The 21277-nt window shown below is 44.8% G+C and overlaps 1 protein-coding gene across 7 annotated transcripts in view; it reads right to left on the minus strand.

The window, feature by feature from the left end:
• Window positions 1–21277, minus strand: part of FN1 (fibronectin 1) — an 89774-nt gene that overhangs the window by 51196 nt on the left and 17301 nt on the right. For all 7 annotated transcript variants that reach the window (XM_066626750.1, XM_066626730.1, XM_066626720.1 and 4 more), the window contains exons 8-14: window positions 20362–20544; window positions 19452–19631; window positions 13418–13594; window positions 12073–12225; window positions 8912–9040; window positions 6417–6557; window positions 1148–1269 (exon numbers count right to left, since the gene is read on the minus strand). In XM_066626750.1, the coding sequence (XP_066482847.1) occupies window positions 1148–1269; window positions 6417–6557; window positions 8912–9040; window positions 12073–12225; window positions 13418–13594; window positions 19452–19631; window positions 20362–20544 (1085 nt within the window). The remainder of the gene's footprint in view (window positions 1–1147; window positions 1270–6416; window positions 6558–8911; window positions 9041–12072; window positions 12226–13417; window positions 13595–19451; window positions 19632–20361; window positions 20545–21277) is intronic.

Here is a 21277-nt window from a genome sequence, read left to right on the forward strand (position 1 = left end):
TTTGCCAGCATGTTTGCAAAAAATTGAGGATGCATGTGTCAATTCATCTCTACTGCCTGATTGGTCACCATGAGCACGTTAAAGGGCATGTACGTTAGACCACACATTCAAGTATTACAGGCATGCCCCTGTATCCATGGGTGTTCTGATCCAGAACCCCGGCAGATACATGAATCAGTGGATAAGGGAGATGCCACCCCCACCCTCCGGGGGTTAGGGGAGCTGTGCTCTCCTCACCTCTGGAGGGTATTCTGAGCCCCGCAGAGTCCACACACACATACGCCCGTGGTCTCTGCAGGCCTCAGAATGAAGGTTTAAAGAAAAACTACTTCAAGTTTTTCGTCAAAACCGGAAGTGACGTTCTTAATGCCTTATAGTAGGGGTTTTTTAACTCGGGTGTCACAACACCCCAGCCCGAAGGCCCTGGCCTCTGCCCCCTTAAGGGGTGGGCGCAGCAAGGAGGCAGGGAGGAGGCAACAACGCGATCCTCAGGTTTGTGCCGCTAAGGGTGCTGCAAGGGCTTGGTTGGACTTACCACAGCCTCCTGCAGCCTCTTGGGGGTGCGGGAAGCCCTGCATGAGCGTCTGCAGGGCTCCCCAGGCTTCTAAAAGTGAAAGTGGAGCCATCGTGCTTCTGGTTTTGTGGAAGTGGAGCACAGTCACTGCGCTTTCACTTTTGAAGATCTGGGGAGCCCTGCAGATGTTCACACAGAGCTCCCTGCATCCCCGGGAGGTTGCAGGGTGCTCTGGTAAGTCCAGACAAGCCCCTGTAGCCCCTTAGCGGTGCAATCCTGGGGATTGCGTCACTGCCTCTCCCCACCCCCACAAGGACTTACAGGCTCTCAAACTCTCCCTGAGAACCACAGGTTTGAGAACCACTGCCTTATAAGACAGATAGAGTCCCATGGAAGCTTCCCTCACTCTCAGAGGGTGGTGGTGGGGTACAGGAGGGCCCTCCCTCAACTGCATGTAAGTTAATCTGTGGATACAGGATCCGTGGATCTTTGTGTTATGATACTTAATCTTAGAGTTAACAATTACTTGTTTGGTATTATTAAATTAGATTTTAGTTACAAATTTGAACCCATTTGAGAAGGGCTGAGTGCTTTACACACACAAATTGCTGAATAAATGACAGAAGTACTCACAGGTTTCCATCGGAGAATGTACTTGGAAATTTGAGAGGATTCAGGTGCAATCCACTGGACAGGATGAGAATCAGGATGAATTGGGAGGTCTGTGATAATCACCTGGACTGGACCACTGGAAACTAAAACAGAAAATTTTCCCATTAGTTTACTTTTAGCCCAATCCTAATAGGGCCTTACAGTGCTGGAACTAGTGTTTTGGTAACGTAAGGTCTTTTACAGATGTTGCAAAGCATGACATACCATTCTGTGAAGCCTAGCAGCTGCCACAACTAACAACCAGCCAGGTCCACACATCAGTGGTCCATCAAAGACCCCAGGACCAGTAAGTCATGGGGGGGGGAGGAGTAGGAAGAAAATGAGGAAGGGGAGGAACAGGCAGAAGTCAGGACAGGGAGGAGGGCAGATGGAGGCTGAGAATCAGTCAGATAGAGGTGCAAGTATTGGTCCAGCGGTACTGCCAAAAATCTATGGCCCTTCCCAGCACCGATCCGCATTTTCAGTTCACTAAGACTTGTGCCAGCTATATAGTAGTAGACTCAGGCAGGCAATGAGCATTGAAGGCAAAGAAGCTGGCGCATGGGTTAAGGCCACTTCAGTCTAGTGCACAATGTGGTTTCCAAACAAATGCACAGGAAGTGCTTTCCACACGCCCTACATTTTGTATAAAATCAGCCCTACTTCAGTTTGTTCCTATATTTATTTTATCTCACCCCACCCTCCAAGGACCTCCAGGCAGTGCACATGGTTCCCCAGGTGAAAGTTTTCCTCACAATAACAAGGTGAGGTAGGTTAGGCTGAGAGTGGGCAACCCACAAGCAGTCCCAAGTCACTCAGTTCACAGACCATTTTGTTCATGCTCTGCTACTCTTTTTGACCTCTAATTTTTTTCTTCCCTTCATAAAACATCCAGCTAAATGCTGATTCAGTCTGCTGCTGAATGAGCCTATGGTGCCATGTGAGAAAGACTGAAATTCCCACTGCATATCAGCAAACAACTGACTGACTCTGTAGGAGCCTCAGTTATGACAGCAATTAAATTCTTCCGTTTAAAAAAGTTTCCCTTTATAAACTTGTTTGGACAACTGTACAACATACATACCTGTGGAAACTTTAAAACATCTCTATGAAAACAAACCCCATCCCCTTATCGAGACCATTTCAAAGCCAGCCTGAGTCCCAAAGAGACACTCCGGAACTCAGTTGTTTGATTTACTTACACATTTTCCACAAGTTTTGTAACTAAGGAGAGGTTTTGGCTTCTACTCAGAAGGTTCCACATATTTCAAATAACTACATGAGATGTTTATTTTAACAGTCAGACAAGAGTCACTGTGACTCAACGCTTATTTCAGAATCTAGGGTTTGGCTCCCACCATTTTCCTTCCACATGCACCAAAATGGGCCATTTCTCTTAACCCAATACATTTCCAGGCTCATGACAAAGCCTACAGTCCACATTCTAAACTCATGAACCATGTACTGAGTCTTACTGATGTAGCCCAACCATCCCATAATAGGATTTGTTATTCCAAAATTATTACCCTGAGGCAAACCCCCCTGCTGCCAACAGAAGCAAGGGATTCCAGTGTCTTTCACTCCTGCACCCTTGCTGAATCTCCAGGGTCATCAGCATACATTTTCTATGGAGCTGTAAATCCTATTCATCATAGGAGACCAACAATGCAATGTGACAAACAGCAACAGAAGGCTTATCTTGGTAGGGAGAGCTCCAGTATAAGCTTTTTCCATGCTGTCCTTTTTGCCCTGATCCCATTACCGGTGTTTGTGGCATCGTACTTAGCCTCCAAACCTGGAAGTAACTGGTGATTACATCATTGCCAGTTATTCCAGTGGTACTTCCAATAGGTGGACCATGGGATGTGGTATGGCAGGGCACATAAGAAGAGCCCCACTGGATCAGGCCAAAGGCCCATCTAGTCCAGCTTCCTGTATTTCACAGTGGCCCACTAGATGCCTCAGGGAGCGCACAAGACAAGAGACATGCATCCTGGTGTCCTTCCTTGCATCTGGCATTCTGAGGTAGTCTACTTCTAAAATCAGGAGATTGCACATACCCATCATGGCCTGTAACCTGTGATGGACGTTTCCACCAGAAATATGTCTAATCTCCATTTAAAGGCATCTAGGCAGATGCCATCACCACACCCTGTGGTAAGGAGTTCCACAGACTAATTATATGCTGGGTAAAGAAATATTTTCTTTTGCCTGTCCTAACTCTCCCAACATTCAATTTTAGTGGATGTCCCCTGGTTCTGGTATTATCTGAGAGGGAAAAGAGGATCTCCCTATCCATCCCCTGCATGATTTTGTATGTCTCAATCATGTCCCCCCTCAGGCGTCTCTTATCTATACTAAAGAGGCCCAAACGCCGTAGCCTTTCCTCATAAGGAAGGTGCCCCAGCCCAGTAATCATCTTAGTCACTCTCTTTTGCACCTTTTCCATTTCCACTATGTCCTTTGTGAGATGTGGCAACCAGAACTGGACGCAGTACTCCAGGTGTGGCCTTACCATCAATTTGTACAACGGTATTACAATATTAGCCATTTTATCTTCAGTACCTTTCTAACTTGTCATTTCTAATGACAAATGTTGAAAAATGCTGCTCTAGCTCATTTTCTTAGCATATGTAAAATAATTAGAAGCTACAGTGAAATCAAGGATTAATTTCCCAGGAGAACAGATCTAAACCAAAGTTGTAATGGTGGAGGAAGGCCAAGTGATACATACTGAAGACCTGAGAACACTGCTATAGGCAGAAAGTGGACCATAGCAGAGAGCAGAAACAAGGTCTGGAACTATTCCAGGGGCTGTGCTGACTTGCTGCCGCCCATGGGGCCCACACCTTCAAGTCATTATTGATTAATAGCCCGATCCTATGCATGGCTACTCAGAAGTAAGTCCCATTAGAGTCAATGGGGCTTACTCCCAGGAAAGTGTGGATAGGATTGGGCTGTTAGATGGCCTTGTACCCCAGAAATGTGATGTTCCATAAAGACTGAGCATGCATTTGCTTCATGCTTGGAGTCAGATCCATGTTTACATGAAGAATTTTAATCCAGAGCTGATTAACTAGTGACCCAGTTCTTTGTTTGGTCAATTGATTTTCTCCTGAGGCTTGTAACTTAGTTCCATGTCACTCACAAACGGACTACCTACTCAGCAGGCACCCTGTTGAGGTGCAAAGTGTTCATTGCTACCATCTGCTATGGATTCACTGTAGCTCCATTGTCTTGGCTGGCATATGAAGCAGTAATACATGAACTTCACTGGTTTTCAGAATTTTGGTGCAATACGATCCTACAACAAGTTCATAATAAAATGCCTCCTAATCATCAAAATGAAACAGAGGCGTATTTTATTGCCTCATCTTCACTGATGTAAGTAGGGCCAGCTCATCCATGAGGACAACTGAGGCAGTTTCCTCAGGCAGCTGACTGGTAGGAGTCACCCATCTCTGTCTACCTACTTTATTCCACTGCTCTTCCTTCTGCTTCCACTCCCTAAACTGGAAAAGGAAGAGGGGGACAGAGATGAAGAGGAAATGTGGAAGAAAGTGCTGAGCTAGAACACTGGAGAGTGGGAGGAGCATAGACTAGCACATCGGAGTGTAAGGGGGCAGCATTTGGGGTGCCACATCAGGAGATCTTGAGTCAGCCCTGGATGCAGGGATTTGAATCACAAACAGAAATTAATGGAAAATGAAAGTGTGCCAGTTAGCCACGTTTCACACATGGAAAGGGCTCCCAATTGTGTGAAGCAATCTTCTGTACATCCCTCTGTGGGCAAGCACTGATTACGCATTGCTACAGATGGGCCAGTGAGCATATCAGTGGAGGGACGTACCTAGCCAGCATCCCCATCACCTACTGGTGTCCTCAGCAGCCCTAACATCTGAAAAGAGACCTATCATTGGGCTCATCTGTGAAGCTTAAAAACAAACATACAGAGGCAAACACTGATTTGCAGCCCAAAGGTTAGCTCAGCTGCTGCACTTATCAATGTATGTGCATAAGCCTAAAGCAGAAAAATAAATAAGCTCATGTTGACCATGTCTATGGAGAGTTCCTGGAACTGAACAACCAGGACAGTCCAAATATATTGTTCAAAGAACCAATCATGTCAGGTACTACACACTCTCAAAATCAGAAGCAATTGCTCTAGGTACATGGAACATTCTGTGATCAAAATAAGCGTCAGCAACTGATACAAACTGAGAGCTGGTGCAATCTAGCAGCTAAAAGACTGAGGGCCAATCCTATCCAACTTTCCAGCACTGTTGCAACCGCAATGCAGCCCAGAGATAAGGGAACAAAATGTTCCCATACCCTGAGGAGGCCTCTGTGAATGAATCCCCACCCCAGGATGCAGTGCACACCCCATTGGCATGGCTGTACCGGAACTGGAAAATTGAATAGGATTGGGCCCTGAGACGTGAATCAGAAACACACATTTAAACTAAACTTCTGCCATCAAATAATCCAGTAAGGCAACTCTGTCAGTCTCAACTCCCCCACTAGTAACATGAAGTTAATATTTATTATATTTTATTTAAGGGATTTTTATACTGCCTTTCTCAAGATTTTTCAAGGCACAAGGCAGTTTACAACTGGCAGGCTGCTCATAAATCCCCTTTTTTCCAAAGTTTTAAAAAACAATTATTGTTCTAAAATTCACTGAAGCCCCGGTTTCTCCAGATGTCTGCCTTTCAATGTGCATTCATCATTCTGGCTGCACACACCTTCTGAGCTTTCACAAGCAGCCACAAATCCCACCTTGACCAGTTCTCAAGATCTTATCTCTCTTGTCAGCTGACTCCACCACATTCCACACACTTCACATTCCTCTACAAGCTCTGTCAGCAACTACTGGTTTCCCATCCAAGGCTGATCCTGTTTAGCATCTTCAGACAGGGCAACAGCTCAACCTCCAAACCACACCCCCTGAAATATCTATAGTATTGGTAATTCACACCTTCAGTACAAAGTACTGTACTCCCAGGACACCAATTAAAATTTGTTTATAACATGTTGGACAATCCAATAAAACAACCACAACAAAACTATTCAAAGAATATGCACTTACACAAAATAAGATGTTCGCTTTACAAATTGCTCATTTCACAGTCTCTCATTCATATATTAGCAGTGCAATCCTGTGCTAAACTACTCAGAAGTAAGTCCCACTGTGTTCAGTGGGGCTTAGCCTCAGGAAAATGTGTATAAGGTTGTAGTCTAAGATTCTTACCTGGGTAATTCAAAGGCTGGCAGTGCCATTCTCCTATGCCACGTCCATAGCAATAACATTGATATTTGACACTTTGAACTTGCTTCTCCCATGAATCCCCAATCTGATAAAAGGTCTGGGTTTCTGAGTCTTGGCACTGGTCTAAAAGCAAAAAACCAAATGGAAGAGGGAAAGTTATTTCAAGTGAAACGCTCCCCAGGTTTACAGACTAAACCAGGCATTCTCTGCATCTCCATACAGCCCCTTGAACCTCTCACGACCCCACCTTTGAATTGATCTTTGCAAGAGATGAGTGCCATGGCCTGTAATTCAACCAAAGGTCAAAAGTTGCTTTTTTAAAACTCAGTGCTACTTCCACTGAAGTCAACTGGTAGCAAAATTCCCACCGATTTCAATAGTACAGTACCACATCATTTCAAGGCCAAGATGTTTTCTCTTATTCATGGTCTCCATAACATTAAACTAACAGCAACAGGATTTTCAAGACCAGACTCTATTTCTAAACCCAGGAGTAACTGTACAGTGGGTTCTGTTCCAGAACACCCCCCCCCCCCGCAGACAGCTGAAACCATGGATACAGGTGAACGCCCACGCCTGCGGTCTGGACCGCCCCCCCCAGTGGTGAGAGAAGTCAGGCTCCCCTCCCTTCTTGAGGAGCTTCTGAGCTCAGCAGAGGCCAAGGACTTCTGTCCATGGCCTCTGCCAGACTTGGACAGAGCTGTAGAGCTCAAAACACATAACTTCAGGTTTCATGGAGAAACTGAAAGTGATTTTTTAATGCCTTATAAGACATTAAAAATGGCATTTCTGGTTTCTCAGTAAAACTGGAAGTCATGTGTTTTGAGCTCTAATGCTCAGTCTGAGCCCGGCAGAGACTGTGGACAGAAATCTATGGCCTCTGCCAAGCTCAGAAGCCTCTCTTCCCTCACCTCTGGAGGGAGCGTACATGGGGGGGGTGTCCGTGAACCTGATCCACAGAAAACTGAATTCACCGATATAGGACCTGTGGATATGGGGCCCCCCCTGTTTTAGTAGACATTCCATATCTTCATTAATGCAATTCAGACATAAACCTGCCAGCTTTTAACATTTGATTAGGAGCAAATAGAAACCTGTCCTGTAGCAAACTATTATTTTGGAGCAAAACGTGTAGCAAAATGAATGCACTATGCTTCACAGAACTCTCCAACTCATTTTCAAACAAACTTCCACTTCCAAAGAAACCATCTGCAACAACTTCTATTAACTGAGCCCCTGTAAGACATAAGTAAACCTCTGCAGATATACAGTATTTAAGTGAAGAAGAATCACTTGCAGATTCTAACCAGGGAAGATATATTCAAGCTCCCCAAAGATCAAGTAATCAAAGATCAAACATCTTGATCATACTGTTCAAAATTTGGGGGGTTTTGTGGGGGGGGGGGGGTTGGAATAGAATAAATCTGTTCATAGAAAGAAATAGCTTAGCTTGTTACCAAGTTTAGGTCAGCTGCTGACCCCAATAAAAAGGGAAAGCAAAGAGTAGGAAAGGGTTTGTAAATGATAACCACTAGGCACTATTCCCCTCAATCAGTCTGCCTTTTCCTAGTACCTTCCCTGACAAGGCCACTATTTGATTTTCATTTATTTGTTGCATATATGCAATGTTGCATATCCACAACAGGGATCGAATGTGCACACCTGTGGGCCAGGCTGAAACGAGTTAACACACTTCAGCATTTCTCCATTTATCCTAAGCAAAGTTCAGAAACGGCTAGCCTAATAAAATAGGCTCAGCCTCAGGTAAGATAATATTTGTTGTAGCTGTCATTGCTGGGCTTTTTTGGTTGTTTGTTTTTGGCTTCCAGAGACCAGAAGACCTCACAAGAAAGTGTTTGTATTTTAAGTCTCCTAAGACAGAATTTCCCAAAGGAAATTCCCAAAGATTTCCCAAAGATCTCCTAAATGATTACAAGAAGCTTGGGGCAAGAACAGAAATAACTGCTGGGTGGCTGTGTTACAACTCACAAATCTGGCTGAAAGCATATGAAAAGGAAAGGCAGTGTGACAGCATAAAGTAGTGGAACAGGCAGTGGCATATCTATGGTATGGCAGGCAGAGAACATGCCCTAGTCGCCACTTGAAGGGGGTGCCACTGATCAGTAGTTTCCTGACTGACTCTCAGCTTCCATCAAGCCGCTGCAAACACAATGGCCCCTGAACCAGACAGGCAAGCAGGGGATTTGTTGTATAGTTATTTGTAAGCTCTGCTCTGGAAGTTATGAAGAGGTGGAGGATACAGGCTAAAGAAGCACAATCCTGCATAGGCAATATTTGGTACTAGCCTTTTGAAGTGTATTTGCTGGAGAGGGCAGCCTTAGAAGAATGGGCTGGCTCTATTTCCGATGTCTCAAATAGCTTCACTAGTTTACCCTGAATTATCATACGTTCTAGATTACCTAAACCTCAACTTTTCCTTAAAAATAATCATGAAGTTCAGCTGGGAAGGAACTTACCAAGAGGGTCACATTTCCATCTTCCCCGACCTTCACCAAAGCATGTACAGTTCAGCATATGTCCTTCATCGTGACGTTTGAGGAAAGTCTGGTTAACATCGTAGGTGACTTCATCGATAATACACTGATCTGTTTTAAGAGACAAGCATGATATTTCAGGCTTTGATTACTTCAAACAAATCCTGACTGTGTTGAATTTCCCACTCCATTTGGTGATGCTCTCTTTTGACATCAAATTTACATAGATTTTTCCAAAGTACAGCATTTTTCCAAAGTGCAATGAAGAAGCAGAAGTTTCAAATATCTGAAAAGAGAAAGAATTTCACTTCCAAAGAACCTTGGGGAATTAGGCCACCAGTGTCCAAGCCTGGCTGCAGCGTTGGCAGGTTGATGCAGGTTGTCCCATCGGCGATGTTTACTCTAGTCATCACAAATGTGCTTTATCGAATATTTGTGAGACTAAGCTGGCACAGGGAGGGGGGTCGCGCTGTCATGCTTAAAGAATTAATAGCCCAATCCTAACCTGCACTGGCACAGGGAGGCCAGCTAGCCTGCCCAGTATCCAACGTGGGGTGGGGACTGAAAGCGGCTTAGCCTGGGACAAGGGGAAGCGCTTCCCCTTACCCCAGGCAAAGCCATAGCAGCCCCAATGGGGCTACTCAGATTTGCACTACCCCAAGAGGTAGCACAGATCCAAGCAGCCTGGAGCTGCTCCAGGTTGCCCAGGATACGATCCGGCATAAGTGCTGGATCCAAGCCCCAACCCTGCTCACCAGCCACCTGCCAACCAGCTGCCCTCCCCCTGCCCTGAAACGCCTCTTCCTTGTTCTCCCCATGCCCTCTCAGACCTCTGTGCAGGACTGACTCAGCCGGCACGAGCTTACCTCATGGGCTGACCCAAGTGGAGCTCGCTTTGGCCTCTTTGTTCTTCTGGTGGCGCAGATGTGATTTACAGCACTTTTGTGACACTGGTGGACCAGCGCAAGAGACTTGCGTTGGCCCATTATCATTTGATGATTGCACCCTAAATTTAATTGGAGTGCAGTAGAGATGAGGACATGCTGAATTGTGAAAAGGAACTATTTGCCATTCTTCTATTGTTTACTTGTGGAAGCTTTCTTACATAGGGGATCTTTGCATATATTTCTCCTGCTCCCCAAATGCGATTCTACACAAGCACCACTGTGATATCATGTTGCTGTTTTGATGCCAAGTTCTTACAGTATAATTACTCCCCACACTTTGTGGTGAGACTGGCTTCCCTAAACGTCTTTGTGGTAACTATGAAGGATGCTGAATTTCATAAAAACACATTCTTCAAGCATTCATCTTCTTAAGTAAAGCAAAACAGTCTGCATCTCAGAAAAGGTGTTATCCACTTCAATACCAGCTCTTTCAGGATTTACCCAATTACTCCAGGTGTTTATAAAATCAGCCTGAATTCTGAACTACCACTCAGGAATCATCAGTGCTAGCTCCCCTGGTAAATTACACTAGTATCTTAGCAATGGCATGGGAGGCGAGCCTTGACTGGAGATCAATTTAAAACTACCTATACTTTGGTAACACTCATCCAGTGAGTTGAACAGTGAGCTAAATAAAGTGTTTGGGAATCTCTGAAACCAACTGCCCTAATAAATTATATTCCACTTCAGCGACAGTCGCAGCTCTGGAGTCTTTGCTCCACCCCTTTCATCAGCCAAACATAAATCCACTCTGTAAGCCATTTGCAAAATGACCAAATGTCTGTATTCTTCCCTTTGAAGTATTATTTGTCTTTCATGCTGCCTAAGCACCGCTCCATCCATACTCCCAGGAACATTCAATAACAGTTCTACTTAGTTTTCCTACATATTAACTGAACAGCAACTCCCCCTAGGTAGACTTTAAAATGTCACAAAAGAGGAGCAAGGTAGTCATGCAGTGCTACACACCACTGGCATTCCTGGGGGAGGTGGGGGGGGGAATTCCCTAGGGCACCATACCTGTGAGGCCTGTGGGGGAGCACTGCCGCCCATGCCCCCCTGTCGCCCGCCCTCCCTCCAGAACCCTTCCAAGGGCCAGGGAGGCCTCACAAGGCATCCTCTAGCCTTCCAAAAGCTGTATGAGTCGTCCAGAGGGCAGTTAAACATAACTTTTGGTTTTCCAATGAAAACTGACCCGGACGTGATAAGTAGGGGCAGCAGTCTCCTTGGGGGGAGGGGCATTCTGCGGTCCATGGGCCAGTATCACAATTGCTATACACCTGATTTTCAGTACCATCAGAAGCCATCTACAAGAATGGGGGGGGGGGTGTTATTGTTACCAGAAGATTACAGTGAATGGATTCTGCACTAAACCATCCCAAGTTCTGCTTGTACAAACCAGCATACATTGAAAAGGCCCACCTGGATCACACAAATTGCAGTGAGCATATGCCAACCCCCCCCCCTCCACATGAAGGGGCCAGTCTGACACTTCTTTGCAACCACAGTTCATTACATTTGGGTTGCAAAACACCACCAGCCCAGCCCTTCACACTACCCTGGGCAAACAACAAACATCCTAGAGCGGCAGTTCTCAAACTGTGGGCTGTGACCTATTTTTTTGGTGCTTCATAAAACAGACAGGGCAGTTTTGGCTACGTGCATCAGGCTTAAACAAGCTGCTACTTGGGGGGGGCACCATTATAGGCACACTCCTTGGCATTTATAAGTCCGGCAGCAGCCTCTAGGCCTTTAAAAAGTTTGAGAACTACTCTCCTAGAGGGTTTTCTTTTTCCCCTCAAACTCTCTGCTTCGAATTCTATGACATTCTCATGCACTTAATTTTCCACAAAACACTACATACCCAAGCAAAGTCTACCTATAGAAAATAGAGAAAGAGTTGTGATCACTTACTCATAAGTATATCATTTCCTCTGGATCTTAGTAGCCCACAATTTCTAGTCTTGATTCAGTTCTCATTATAGCCAATGGGATAATCCTACTGACTTTAATGATTGCTAATTACAGTAAGAAGGTTTTATCAAGTCTTAAGACTGTCCAGTGCAAGCCCCTGCCCCGTGCACCAACCTGTACCTACACCACACACCTTGACTGCTTTCTGGATCGATTCTTTTCATACAGACTGTACTTGGCTACAATCGTATCAAGCACTGAAGCAAACATAACCAGAAATACCTCTGAGCTGGGAATGAGCAATGCAGGTCCACTCTCCACGCCCACTTCCCACACAAGTGCATCTCATCATATGGCCCATGTCATGCTGCTTGTCCCATTGGTCTCCAACACGGTACATAACTCCTTCATTAGTTGTGCAGGTTTCCTCATGAGCTATTTAGGCAAGAACAAACAGTGAGGTGTGTTTGTTGGCAAAGAAAAATAACTGGACAATCTCCCAGAAATGGAAATGCAAAAGGTGCTGGAAATGGAAAAGGTGCAAAAGAGAGCGACTAAGATGATTACTGGGCTGGGGCACCTTGCTTATGAGGAAAGGCTACGGCGTTTGGGCCTCTTCAGCCTAGAAAAGAGACGCCTGAGGGGGGACATGATTGAGACATACAAAATTATGCAGGGGATGAACAGAGTGGATAGAGTGGATGCTCTTTACACTCTCACATAACACCAGAACCAGGGGACATCCACTAAAATTGAGTGTTGGGAGAGTGAGGACAGACAAAAGAAAATATTTCTTTACTCAGCATATGGTTGGTCTGTGGAACTCATTGCCACAGGGTGTGGAGATGGCATCTGGCCTATATGCCTTTAAAAGGGGATTGGACCAAATTTCTGAAAGAAAAATCCATTACGGGTTACAAGCCATGATGTGTATGTGCAACCTTCTGATTTTAGAAATGGGTTATGTCAGAATGCCAGATGCAAGGGAGGGCACCAGGATGAGGTCTCTTGTTATCTGGTGTGCTCCCTGGGGCATTTGGTGAGCCACTGTGAGATACAGGAAGCTGGACTAGATGGGCCTATGGCCTGATCCAGTGGGGCTGTTCTTATGTTCAGAAGTCTTCGGTCTGACCCAATGATGCCACACCCATGTTTTCAAGCAGTCATGAGCTTGCTAAAGTGTTTTATTTTCACCAAAGTTCATCAACTGTACTCATTTTTCATATGTTGAAAAGATCAAATTGGAATTTGCAGCTCCTTCGAATATTGCATCCTAAATTTGAATTAAGGGAAGACTTTGAACACTTTTCATTTCAAAGAATTACAGAAAGGCAGGTCAGCCAAACAGAGCAACACTTAATATTTATGTGGTGCTGTTTGAGTTTGCAAAGCCCTTCACATGTATTACCTTGATATAGGCCATACCCGTAACCAAGTATTATTCCCATATTCCAGCTGAGGCCGAGAGGGAGTGGCTGGCCTAAGTCCGTCCACTGAGTTCAGGTCAGAGGGACTATTCAAACCAGAGATGTTCCAATTTGGAGCTCAGTCTCTTAGCAACTACATTATGCCAGTTTCTAATTAGACTCCTGCTGAAGTCTAATTAGAAACTTCTAATTCAACTTACCTGCCATGGGACAGAATCCAAACTTCTGATCAGCATCGTAGTTTGGAGTAGTTCCACACCATTTCATGTTATCTCTCCGCCCTTCAGAAGTACAATCGGTATAATTCCGGTTGTTGTAAAGGAAGGGGAAGTAGCACAAGGCACCATTGGAGTTACCACCACGTGTTTGAACTAAGACTGCAAGGAAGAAATAGGCATTAAAAAAAAGGAATGTAACTATGAGTAGATTCTTACAAGAGATGCAATTCATGTGGACTTCTCTCCATAACATTTGTCACAGTATTCAGGACAGCAGCAGATTTGATAGCAATCATATAGATCACTGGCGCATGCAGTCCAGTGCTGTGGACAGAGTACTGGTCTTAGATGTTAAGAGAACTGGTTTTCAGTCTCAACACAGGAACTATGCAGTTCTAAGCTCAGGGCTCTTTCACACACAGGCACAGAAGATGGTTAGGCCACCGCAAAATCAGAGCAGAAGATATGCACTGAAAAGTGTAACACTGTTGTGGGTGACATAAGAATGAGCAGAAGACCCATCTCTATTAGATTGAAGCCAATAGTTCACCTATTAGAACCAAACTTCATAGGAAGCTGTTATACTGAATATTAGTTCAGCTAAGTCAGTAGTGTCAACACAGACTGGAAGCAACTGTCTAGGGCAGGAATTCCCAAACTGTGCACGGCAACACTCTGTGGCATTGTGATGCATTCCCCTGGGATGTTGCAAGTTGCCAGCCAGCCAGCAGTGAAAGCCAAACAGAACTTCAAAGCTGTGGTAGGAGGTTCAAGTCAGCAGGTTGAGCTCCAGAATGCAGTTTTCACATGCTTTGAAAAGCCCTTTTGGATGTCATTGCCAGTCACTTCCAGGAACCAAACACTGCATTTGCAGCACAGGGGGCATCATGGACCAAAGAAGATTGGGAATCCTGCTCTAGCATTTCAGGCAGAATTCTTCTCTGCCCTGCATAGAGATACCAGGTATTTAACCTGTTGTACGTGATCCACATGGAGAGAAACCTCAGAGCACTTTGGTCACTGACTTTACAGCTTCTTCAAGAGAACACAAAAGCAGTTTCAGGAAAGCAATGAATTTACTCAGCCTCTATTAATCTGATGGAAAAAATCAATGGGATATGTAGGAAGGCAGCCAGAGAGCAGAACAGCTCTGTAAAGTTTAAGTAAGACTTTTTACTTGCACCCCTAATTACAACTGAATGGTTTAAACAGTCAGGAAGAATGAGATATGTGCTTATGTGGTTCTATTTTAAGGAATTTTTTTCTTCCTCCATGAGGCCCTTTACACTGCAACATTATAATCAATGCCACTCCCAGCTGCAAAAGGAAGCATATGCCATAAAAAGATCAAAGTGGGATAAAAGCAGGTGCAGGATGAAAGAAATGGGTCTGGATTTTTACTTGAGATGAGCTCAAGAGAAAATGCAAAGTACACATAATACACCACAAGTTTCAGGAAAATAGCATATAGTCTGTGCTGCTGTGTTAAGTTTGTGAGAAGACCCAGAGACAAGAAATGTGGCTGTGATACAGACTGAAATCCATTTTTGGCTAGAAAGATCAAGCTAAAAGTTAAGTCTGGCTTACCACTAAATAGTATTCGGTTGATGGGGAGCAGAGACGGTATTGTTAGTGATGATGCCACAGTTCTGGAATTCTCTTGATAGGAAAATCTGTCTAGTTCAGGGGTTCTCAAACTCTTCAGCACCTCATTCTCTGTGGTGGGCTGCAATGCTCCTGGTGGTGCTGGAGGCCTCTCCTGGCCTGGTGACCCAATCTACAGACCTCATAATGGCCTTCAGAAGCCCCAGCAAACTCAGGTAAGTACTGGGGCTTCAGGAATGGCTCCTATTTGGAGCCGAACCAGCACAAGGGTAAGCGGAAAGGCCCAGATCGCGACACACCATGCTTGTGCTCGCAACTGCCAGTGGGTCACAACCTACACTTTGGAAAGTGCTGGTCTAGTTCCTTTCTTGTCTGATTCTGAAAAAGATTCTAAAGACCTTTCACTCTGCAAACCATTTGTTGGCAGATTTTATTTTGTGCAGGCAAAATATTTTATCGTTACTACTCATTTTATAGTTACATTTGATGCTTGTATTAAGTGTATGTGTGGTAAGTGCATTCATTTTAAAAGGTGAGAAAAAATACATAAAATAGAATTAGGATCTAAATATAACACTGCAAATAAAAGTATTATAGAAAGCTGTTTTCCACATAAAGAACTCAGGGTCTGTGTTTATTCCAGAACTCCCTTATCAGAATGACACTCAAACATGTAAAATACTCTGCCCTTGCCTAGATTTATTAATAAAGTCCAGAAATCCAGAGCTAGAAGAAAGACCCATTACTATGACACCAATTTTAGACAACAAACATTATCAGGTGATTATAGAATGTGTTCTATATAATTGGCAAGTTAATTTTAAAAGATCAACATTTCTATGAGCAGTTTCTGCCTTGACAAAATATCATTAGATCAGTGTTTCTTAACCAGTGGTATTTGTACCACCAGTGGTACTTGAGGTGGTGTCTGGAGGTCTGTACGGGACCCTCAGACCCCAACCACCTGGCAGCGAGACCAGCAACGCAATGTGACAAGCTGCGGTGGGAGGCTCAGCTCAGCAGGCAGAGCTCTTGCATGTGCTTTCCATGCGCTCAAAAAAAGCTCTCTCATCTGTCCTGATCAGTTTACCAGTGTTTACTTCTGGCCTCCCAATTCGGACGTAACTGGTGATGACATTATTGCCAGTTATTTCCATTGGTACTTCTAATAGGTGAACTGTACAAAGTGCTATGGCAGGGGACAAACATTGTGAAACACTCTATTAGATCAAAGTTTCACTCCCTCCTCTGGAGATATTTATCTTATAGGCAGGCTCCTGTTTTAATGCAAATTTCTCTTCCCCATCTCCGACTGAGAAAAAATGCATAGCCTTTTCTCCCAAAGCACACACATTCTTAGAAGCAGTTTCTGACTGCGGCTATATATGGCATGCTGGCTGGCGATTAAGGATCTAGGGAGTGACATCAGAACATTGCACTGATTGTGCGCAGGAGGAATCTTCCTCAAGCCTAATATGGACATTAGTCTTATGGGAGCGAGTCACACCATCGTAAAGTCATTCAGATACATACAGAAAAAAGTGCTCTGGATCAAAGATACAGAGCTTTGTTCTGGCTACAGCCCCATTTTTAACCAGTTTCCCCCCCCCACACACACACACAAATGTAGGATGTGCAGACTAGATTAAAATTCCATGTTGCCATACATCTGAACTAAAGGAGTTCTCCACATGCATTAGTCTCACAGCAAAGAAAAAGAAACCCACACATACAACGGTGGAACAATTTCCTAGCAGCCCATAACGCCTGGTGATATACAGTTTTTTTTTGCTAAAGAACAATTGCAAAAACTGACCCCTGGTGGTACAACCTCCCAAGGGTTTTATACTATTGTGGAATAAGATGTAGCCAAGAAGAAACCATTTTGAAACTTAAAGGGGTGGAACTGGATTTTTATCTACATTTCTTTCCCACCCTTTCTCTAGGGCAGTGGTTTTCAATCCGTGGGTCCGGGACCTGCTTGTGACTCAATTTTTGGAGGTTCACAAAAACTGACAGGGCAGATTAGGCTGTGAGCATCAAGGGTTATACAAGCTCCTACTTGGAAGGCGGGGAAACATTGCTGTCCAATCATTATTATAGCCACAACCCTAGTCATGTTTAAATCAGGCAGCAGCCTCTAGAGCAGGGGTCTCCAAACCCCGGCCCGGGGGCCAGATGCGGCCCGCAGCAAGCCTCTTTCCGGCCCACGGCCAACCTCTTCTCTCCTGAGAGCCTCTGGCCCACTCAACTGAATATGACCAGAACTGTGCTCTGATTGTGTCTGGAGGGTCTTCTGAGGGCCAGAGAGGTTGAATAAATGAGCCCATTCGTTCATTTATTCATTCATCTATGTTCCATCTCTAATTTATTTATTTAAATTTTATATTTAAATTTTTTTTCTGGCCCTCCACACCATGCCAGATATTTGATATGGCCCTCTGGCCAAAAAGTTTGGAGACCCCTGCTCTAGAGCCTCTATAAAGTTTGAGAACCATGCTCTACTTAGTTCAGCACAATGTACTAAATTCTCCTACTTTTATCCATGTAATAATCCAGCGATGCAAGAAGGCTGAAAGTGATAGACCCATCTAGTGAAGGTCATCTAGTGAACTTTTTCAGCTGAGTGGAGAGCTGAACTCAACAGCCCAAACCTATCCGCCACCATTGTACATGATGCAACTGCGCTGACAGAGTGTGCACTGCTTCCAATAACGTCAACAAATAATTCAATAATCAGAGATTTGTAAACAATTGCACAGGTATTCCCCTGTATCTGCAGGTCCTCTATCTGCAGTTCTCAAATTTCCCTCCACCCGTCATGCCATGACACTAACAGAAATGGATAGCCAAGGACTTGGTTAGTGTTCTTACTATCACCTCACGTAGCATTCCTCTAGTAGTTATGAGTCTAGGATCTCACTGTTTGCTTCCAGTTCCAAAGCAAAAGGAAGAAAAAGTAGCCTTTTGCAAACCATTTGCAAATGAAGAGAGCTGAGTCATGACCACAATGGGGGGATCTGAATAGGGTTTGCTGCTATCCACAGTCTTAGCAGCAGGAAACTGTCACCTGCAGATATGAGGGAAAACCTGTACACCGATACTTACCTCTGGGTAGGTCTTCTGGCTGTCTATGGGTCTCCTAGGACCCACACCAGCTATGTAGCTGGTGTACATCCAGGGAAAGAAAGGGGACAGGACATGTTGGAAAATGGGAGAATAGGATCTGGCATGTGCCTTTGCCACTAAGTTCCATCCCCTCCAGCCAGCTCCCAAATCCCTGCCCTAAACCTCCCCTGAACCTCCCCCTCCCTGCCCTCCACCAACCTACCTGGGTTGGTAGGGTCCAGGCTCCTATGGTGGTGGGCACAGTGAGCTGCCAACCCATTCCATTAGTTGCCTGGCATTGGCACACCATATGCAATAGTGCCTCTGCACTTACAGCAGTGGAAGGCATATGTTTTCCTCATCCATATGAGGAGTCGGATGTCTCCTTCATCCTAGCTCACCATGCTGAACATGACATCACATGGGCTCATTTCTTTCAATTCATATCAATTATTTATATCTAACTATCTGGAGTCTGAGCCAGTATGTCCTATTACTCATTCTCTTTTGCAAAAAGAGATGGATCATAACTGGTTAGAATGTTGAGAAAGAGTGCACAAACCTCCAGTTTGCATGAGGTGGTCTGCGCGTGCCATTTCTCAACATTCCAAGCCATGGGGAGCCCTATGGAGGGCTGCACAGGGCTCCCCATACCTCCTGCCGCTTGCAGAAACCCACAGTAAGTAAAAGCACCCCCTTGCCCCCCTTAGCGACGTGATCCTGCTTCACCCCTCCCCTGCAGAGACTTACTTAGGGTGTAACACTCCCTAAAAGTTTGAGAACCACTGGTCTAAGAATATAAAGTCTATTCCAGCAGCGGACTTCCTATTAGATGAATGGGGCAAGCGCCCTGGGCGCAGAACTCGCATGACTCCAGGACCATGCAAGAACCCTTAATGAGGCTCCTGACGCCATCGGAAACTGTGCTTCCGGTTTTCCAGAAGCTTCAGGCAGCTTCTCCCGTTGGTCCTGGAGTCATGCAAGGCTCTGTGTCAGTCCAGGTGAGTGGGGGGGGGCGGCTTCACACGGGAAGGGCGGCCTCATGGAGCTTTGCCCCAGGGTATCTCGAGGGAAGGTCCGCCACTGGTCTATTCCTCCTTTCATTCTTTCCTAGGCCACAAGACCTGTTTGGCATCCTTTATTTCTTGCTGTTCTCTCTCACCAAAGCCATTTGCACACTAATACTTCCATAATTTAGTGACGTAATCCTGAACTACATTTACGGGACCTTTACTTCCATTGACAGTATTTCACATTAACCTTCCAAACTGTGCACCCCAAGTATTTCTTTTGAAGAATTTACCGTTTTGCTGTGTACAGAAAGAGTATCTCTTTTCCTGGTCAAAATTTGAGGTGGTGCTGCACCAGAGATTCCCATCATTACGGCCTTCTGAAGTGCAAGAGTAGAAAGTCTTTCCGTTATAGGTGAACGGGAAGACACACGGTTCTCCATTGGAATTGCCACCGTATGCTTGGGTCACCGCTTTAAAAGAAAACAGAACATGGTATCGTGATCCTGTAGTGTACTCACAAATACAAGAATGCACGTTCATTAACAGGGAGCTCATTTTTTTATGACAACTTTGAACTACAATAGCTTCCTCCAGAGCACAAACTAACAACACAGTACCTGGCACTTTTGGGAGTTGGATTTATTGGTTGCACAAGATGAGAGAAGCATTTCCCAAAAGCCAACTCCATATTGCAGATGGCTAGTGGGCTGAGGGTGAAAAAGGATGAACTATGGGCTTATATAGTGTATGTGTTGAGCTAGCAGGAACACATCAGCAATGAAGCAACTAAATTAATCCTAGACCTATCTAGCAATCTCCCTGATAATGTATTTTGCCATCCAAAGGCCTTTTATGTGCCAATGGATGTGATGAAAGATTGACCATTAAAATTGATTAGGAAATTACCTCCTTTGGGGCGGGGAACTATACTGTATAAAGTCCTTCCTCCAAGGTGTTCAGAATGGTATACATGGTTCCTCCTCCCCCCCTTATCCTCACAACAACCCTGTCAGGTAGGTGAGGCTAAGAGATAGTGACTGGTCCAAGGTCATCCTGGAAACTTCAAGGCCAAGCGAGGATTTGCACCCAGATATTCCAAGTCTACGCCCAACTCCCAATCCGTTACACCTTTTCTTACTTAATTACTTTATCTTGAAACATGTGACACACATAAAAACACCAACACACACAGCATCATACCCGTTTCCTGGCAGCTGACTCCATTTCCCAGACAAGTACAAAGCATATGCTGGCTGCCCTGGGTCTTGAGCCATTGCATTCCCACAGAATAGACCATGCCATTGTCAGTCATACAGTGCCCATACGGAGCAGGCTGGGGTAGAGGTTGGTAGATGACATCTGTGATGGTAGCAGAAGCAGGTCCTACAGCAGAAAACATAAATGCAGTCAATATTAAATAAAAACAACAAAGATGTGCTCAATTTATTGATGTTGATAAAACCTTTGCCATTCACCTCCAGTGAAGTGTGATCTTCCCCAAGCAAGGGGGGCATTTATTTTCACAAGTGTCTATGTGTCTGTCACATATACACACACATACTTTTTCCAAAGGTCAATTTCAAAAAGACCCCCAAAATGTCATTACATGCTTATTAGATAGAATCACTGCAAAATTAAAAACTATGGCCCCAGCTCAGCTACAATAAGTCATGACAATATCCCAAAGAAAGCAATAGGACCAAAGTGATTTTTTAAAAACAAAAATGTATAGATAGAGGTGGGTGAAAATGGTGATAATGAAATAAAAACACATCACTACTTTCTGCACTTCTCATTTTTATTTCAAAAAATCCTGTATTATTAGCTTTTTATTTATTACTTAATGGGGGTGCATGAATAATGACTGTGACTTTATCTGCTGACACTATACCCATCTATGGGTGCAATCCTAACAGGCAGCCCAAGTCCCTTGGGCCGTAAGTCCCTTGGGCTATAAGTCACATTTGCACCTCCTCTGGAGGAAGCCAGGCTGGCACTCCCAGAAGCGCAGGCCTCTAAGCCTCCACACCTGCTTTCTCCCAGCGCTTGGATGAGCTGACGCAAGGACGAAAGGTAGGCGGGGGGCGGGGGGCGGAGAAGGAGGGAGGGAGGCGTT

This window comes from Tiliqua scincoides, chromosome 1 (assembly GCF_035046505.1).
Source record: "Tiliqua scincoides isolate rTilSci1 chromosome 1, rTilSci1.hap2, whole genome shotgun sequence".
In the NCBI taxonomy this organism is placed as follows: domain Eukaryota; kingdom Metazoa; phylum Chordata; class Lepidosauria; order Squamata; family Scincidae; genus Tiliqua; species Tiliqua scincoides.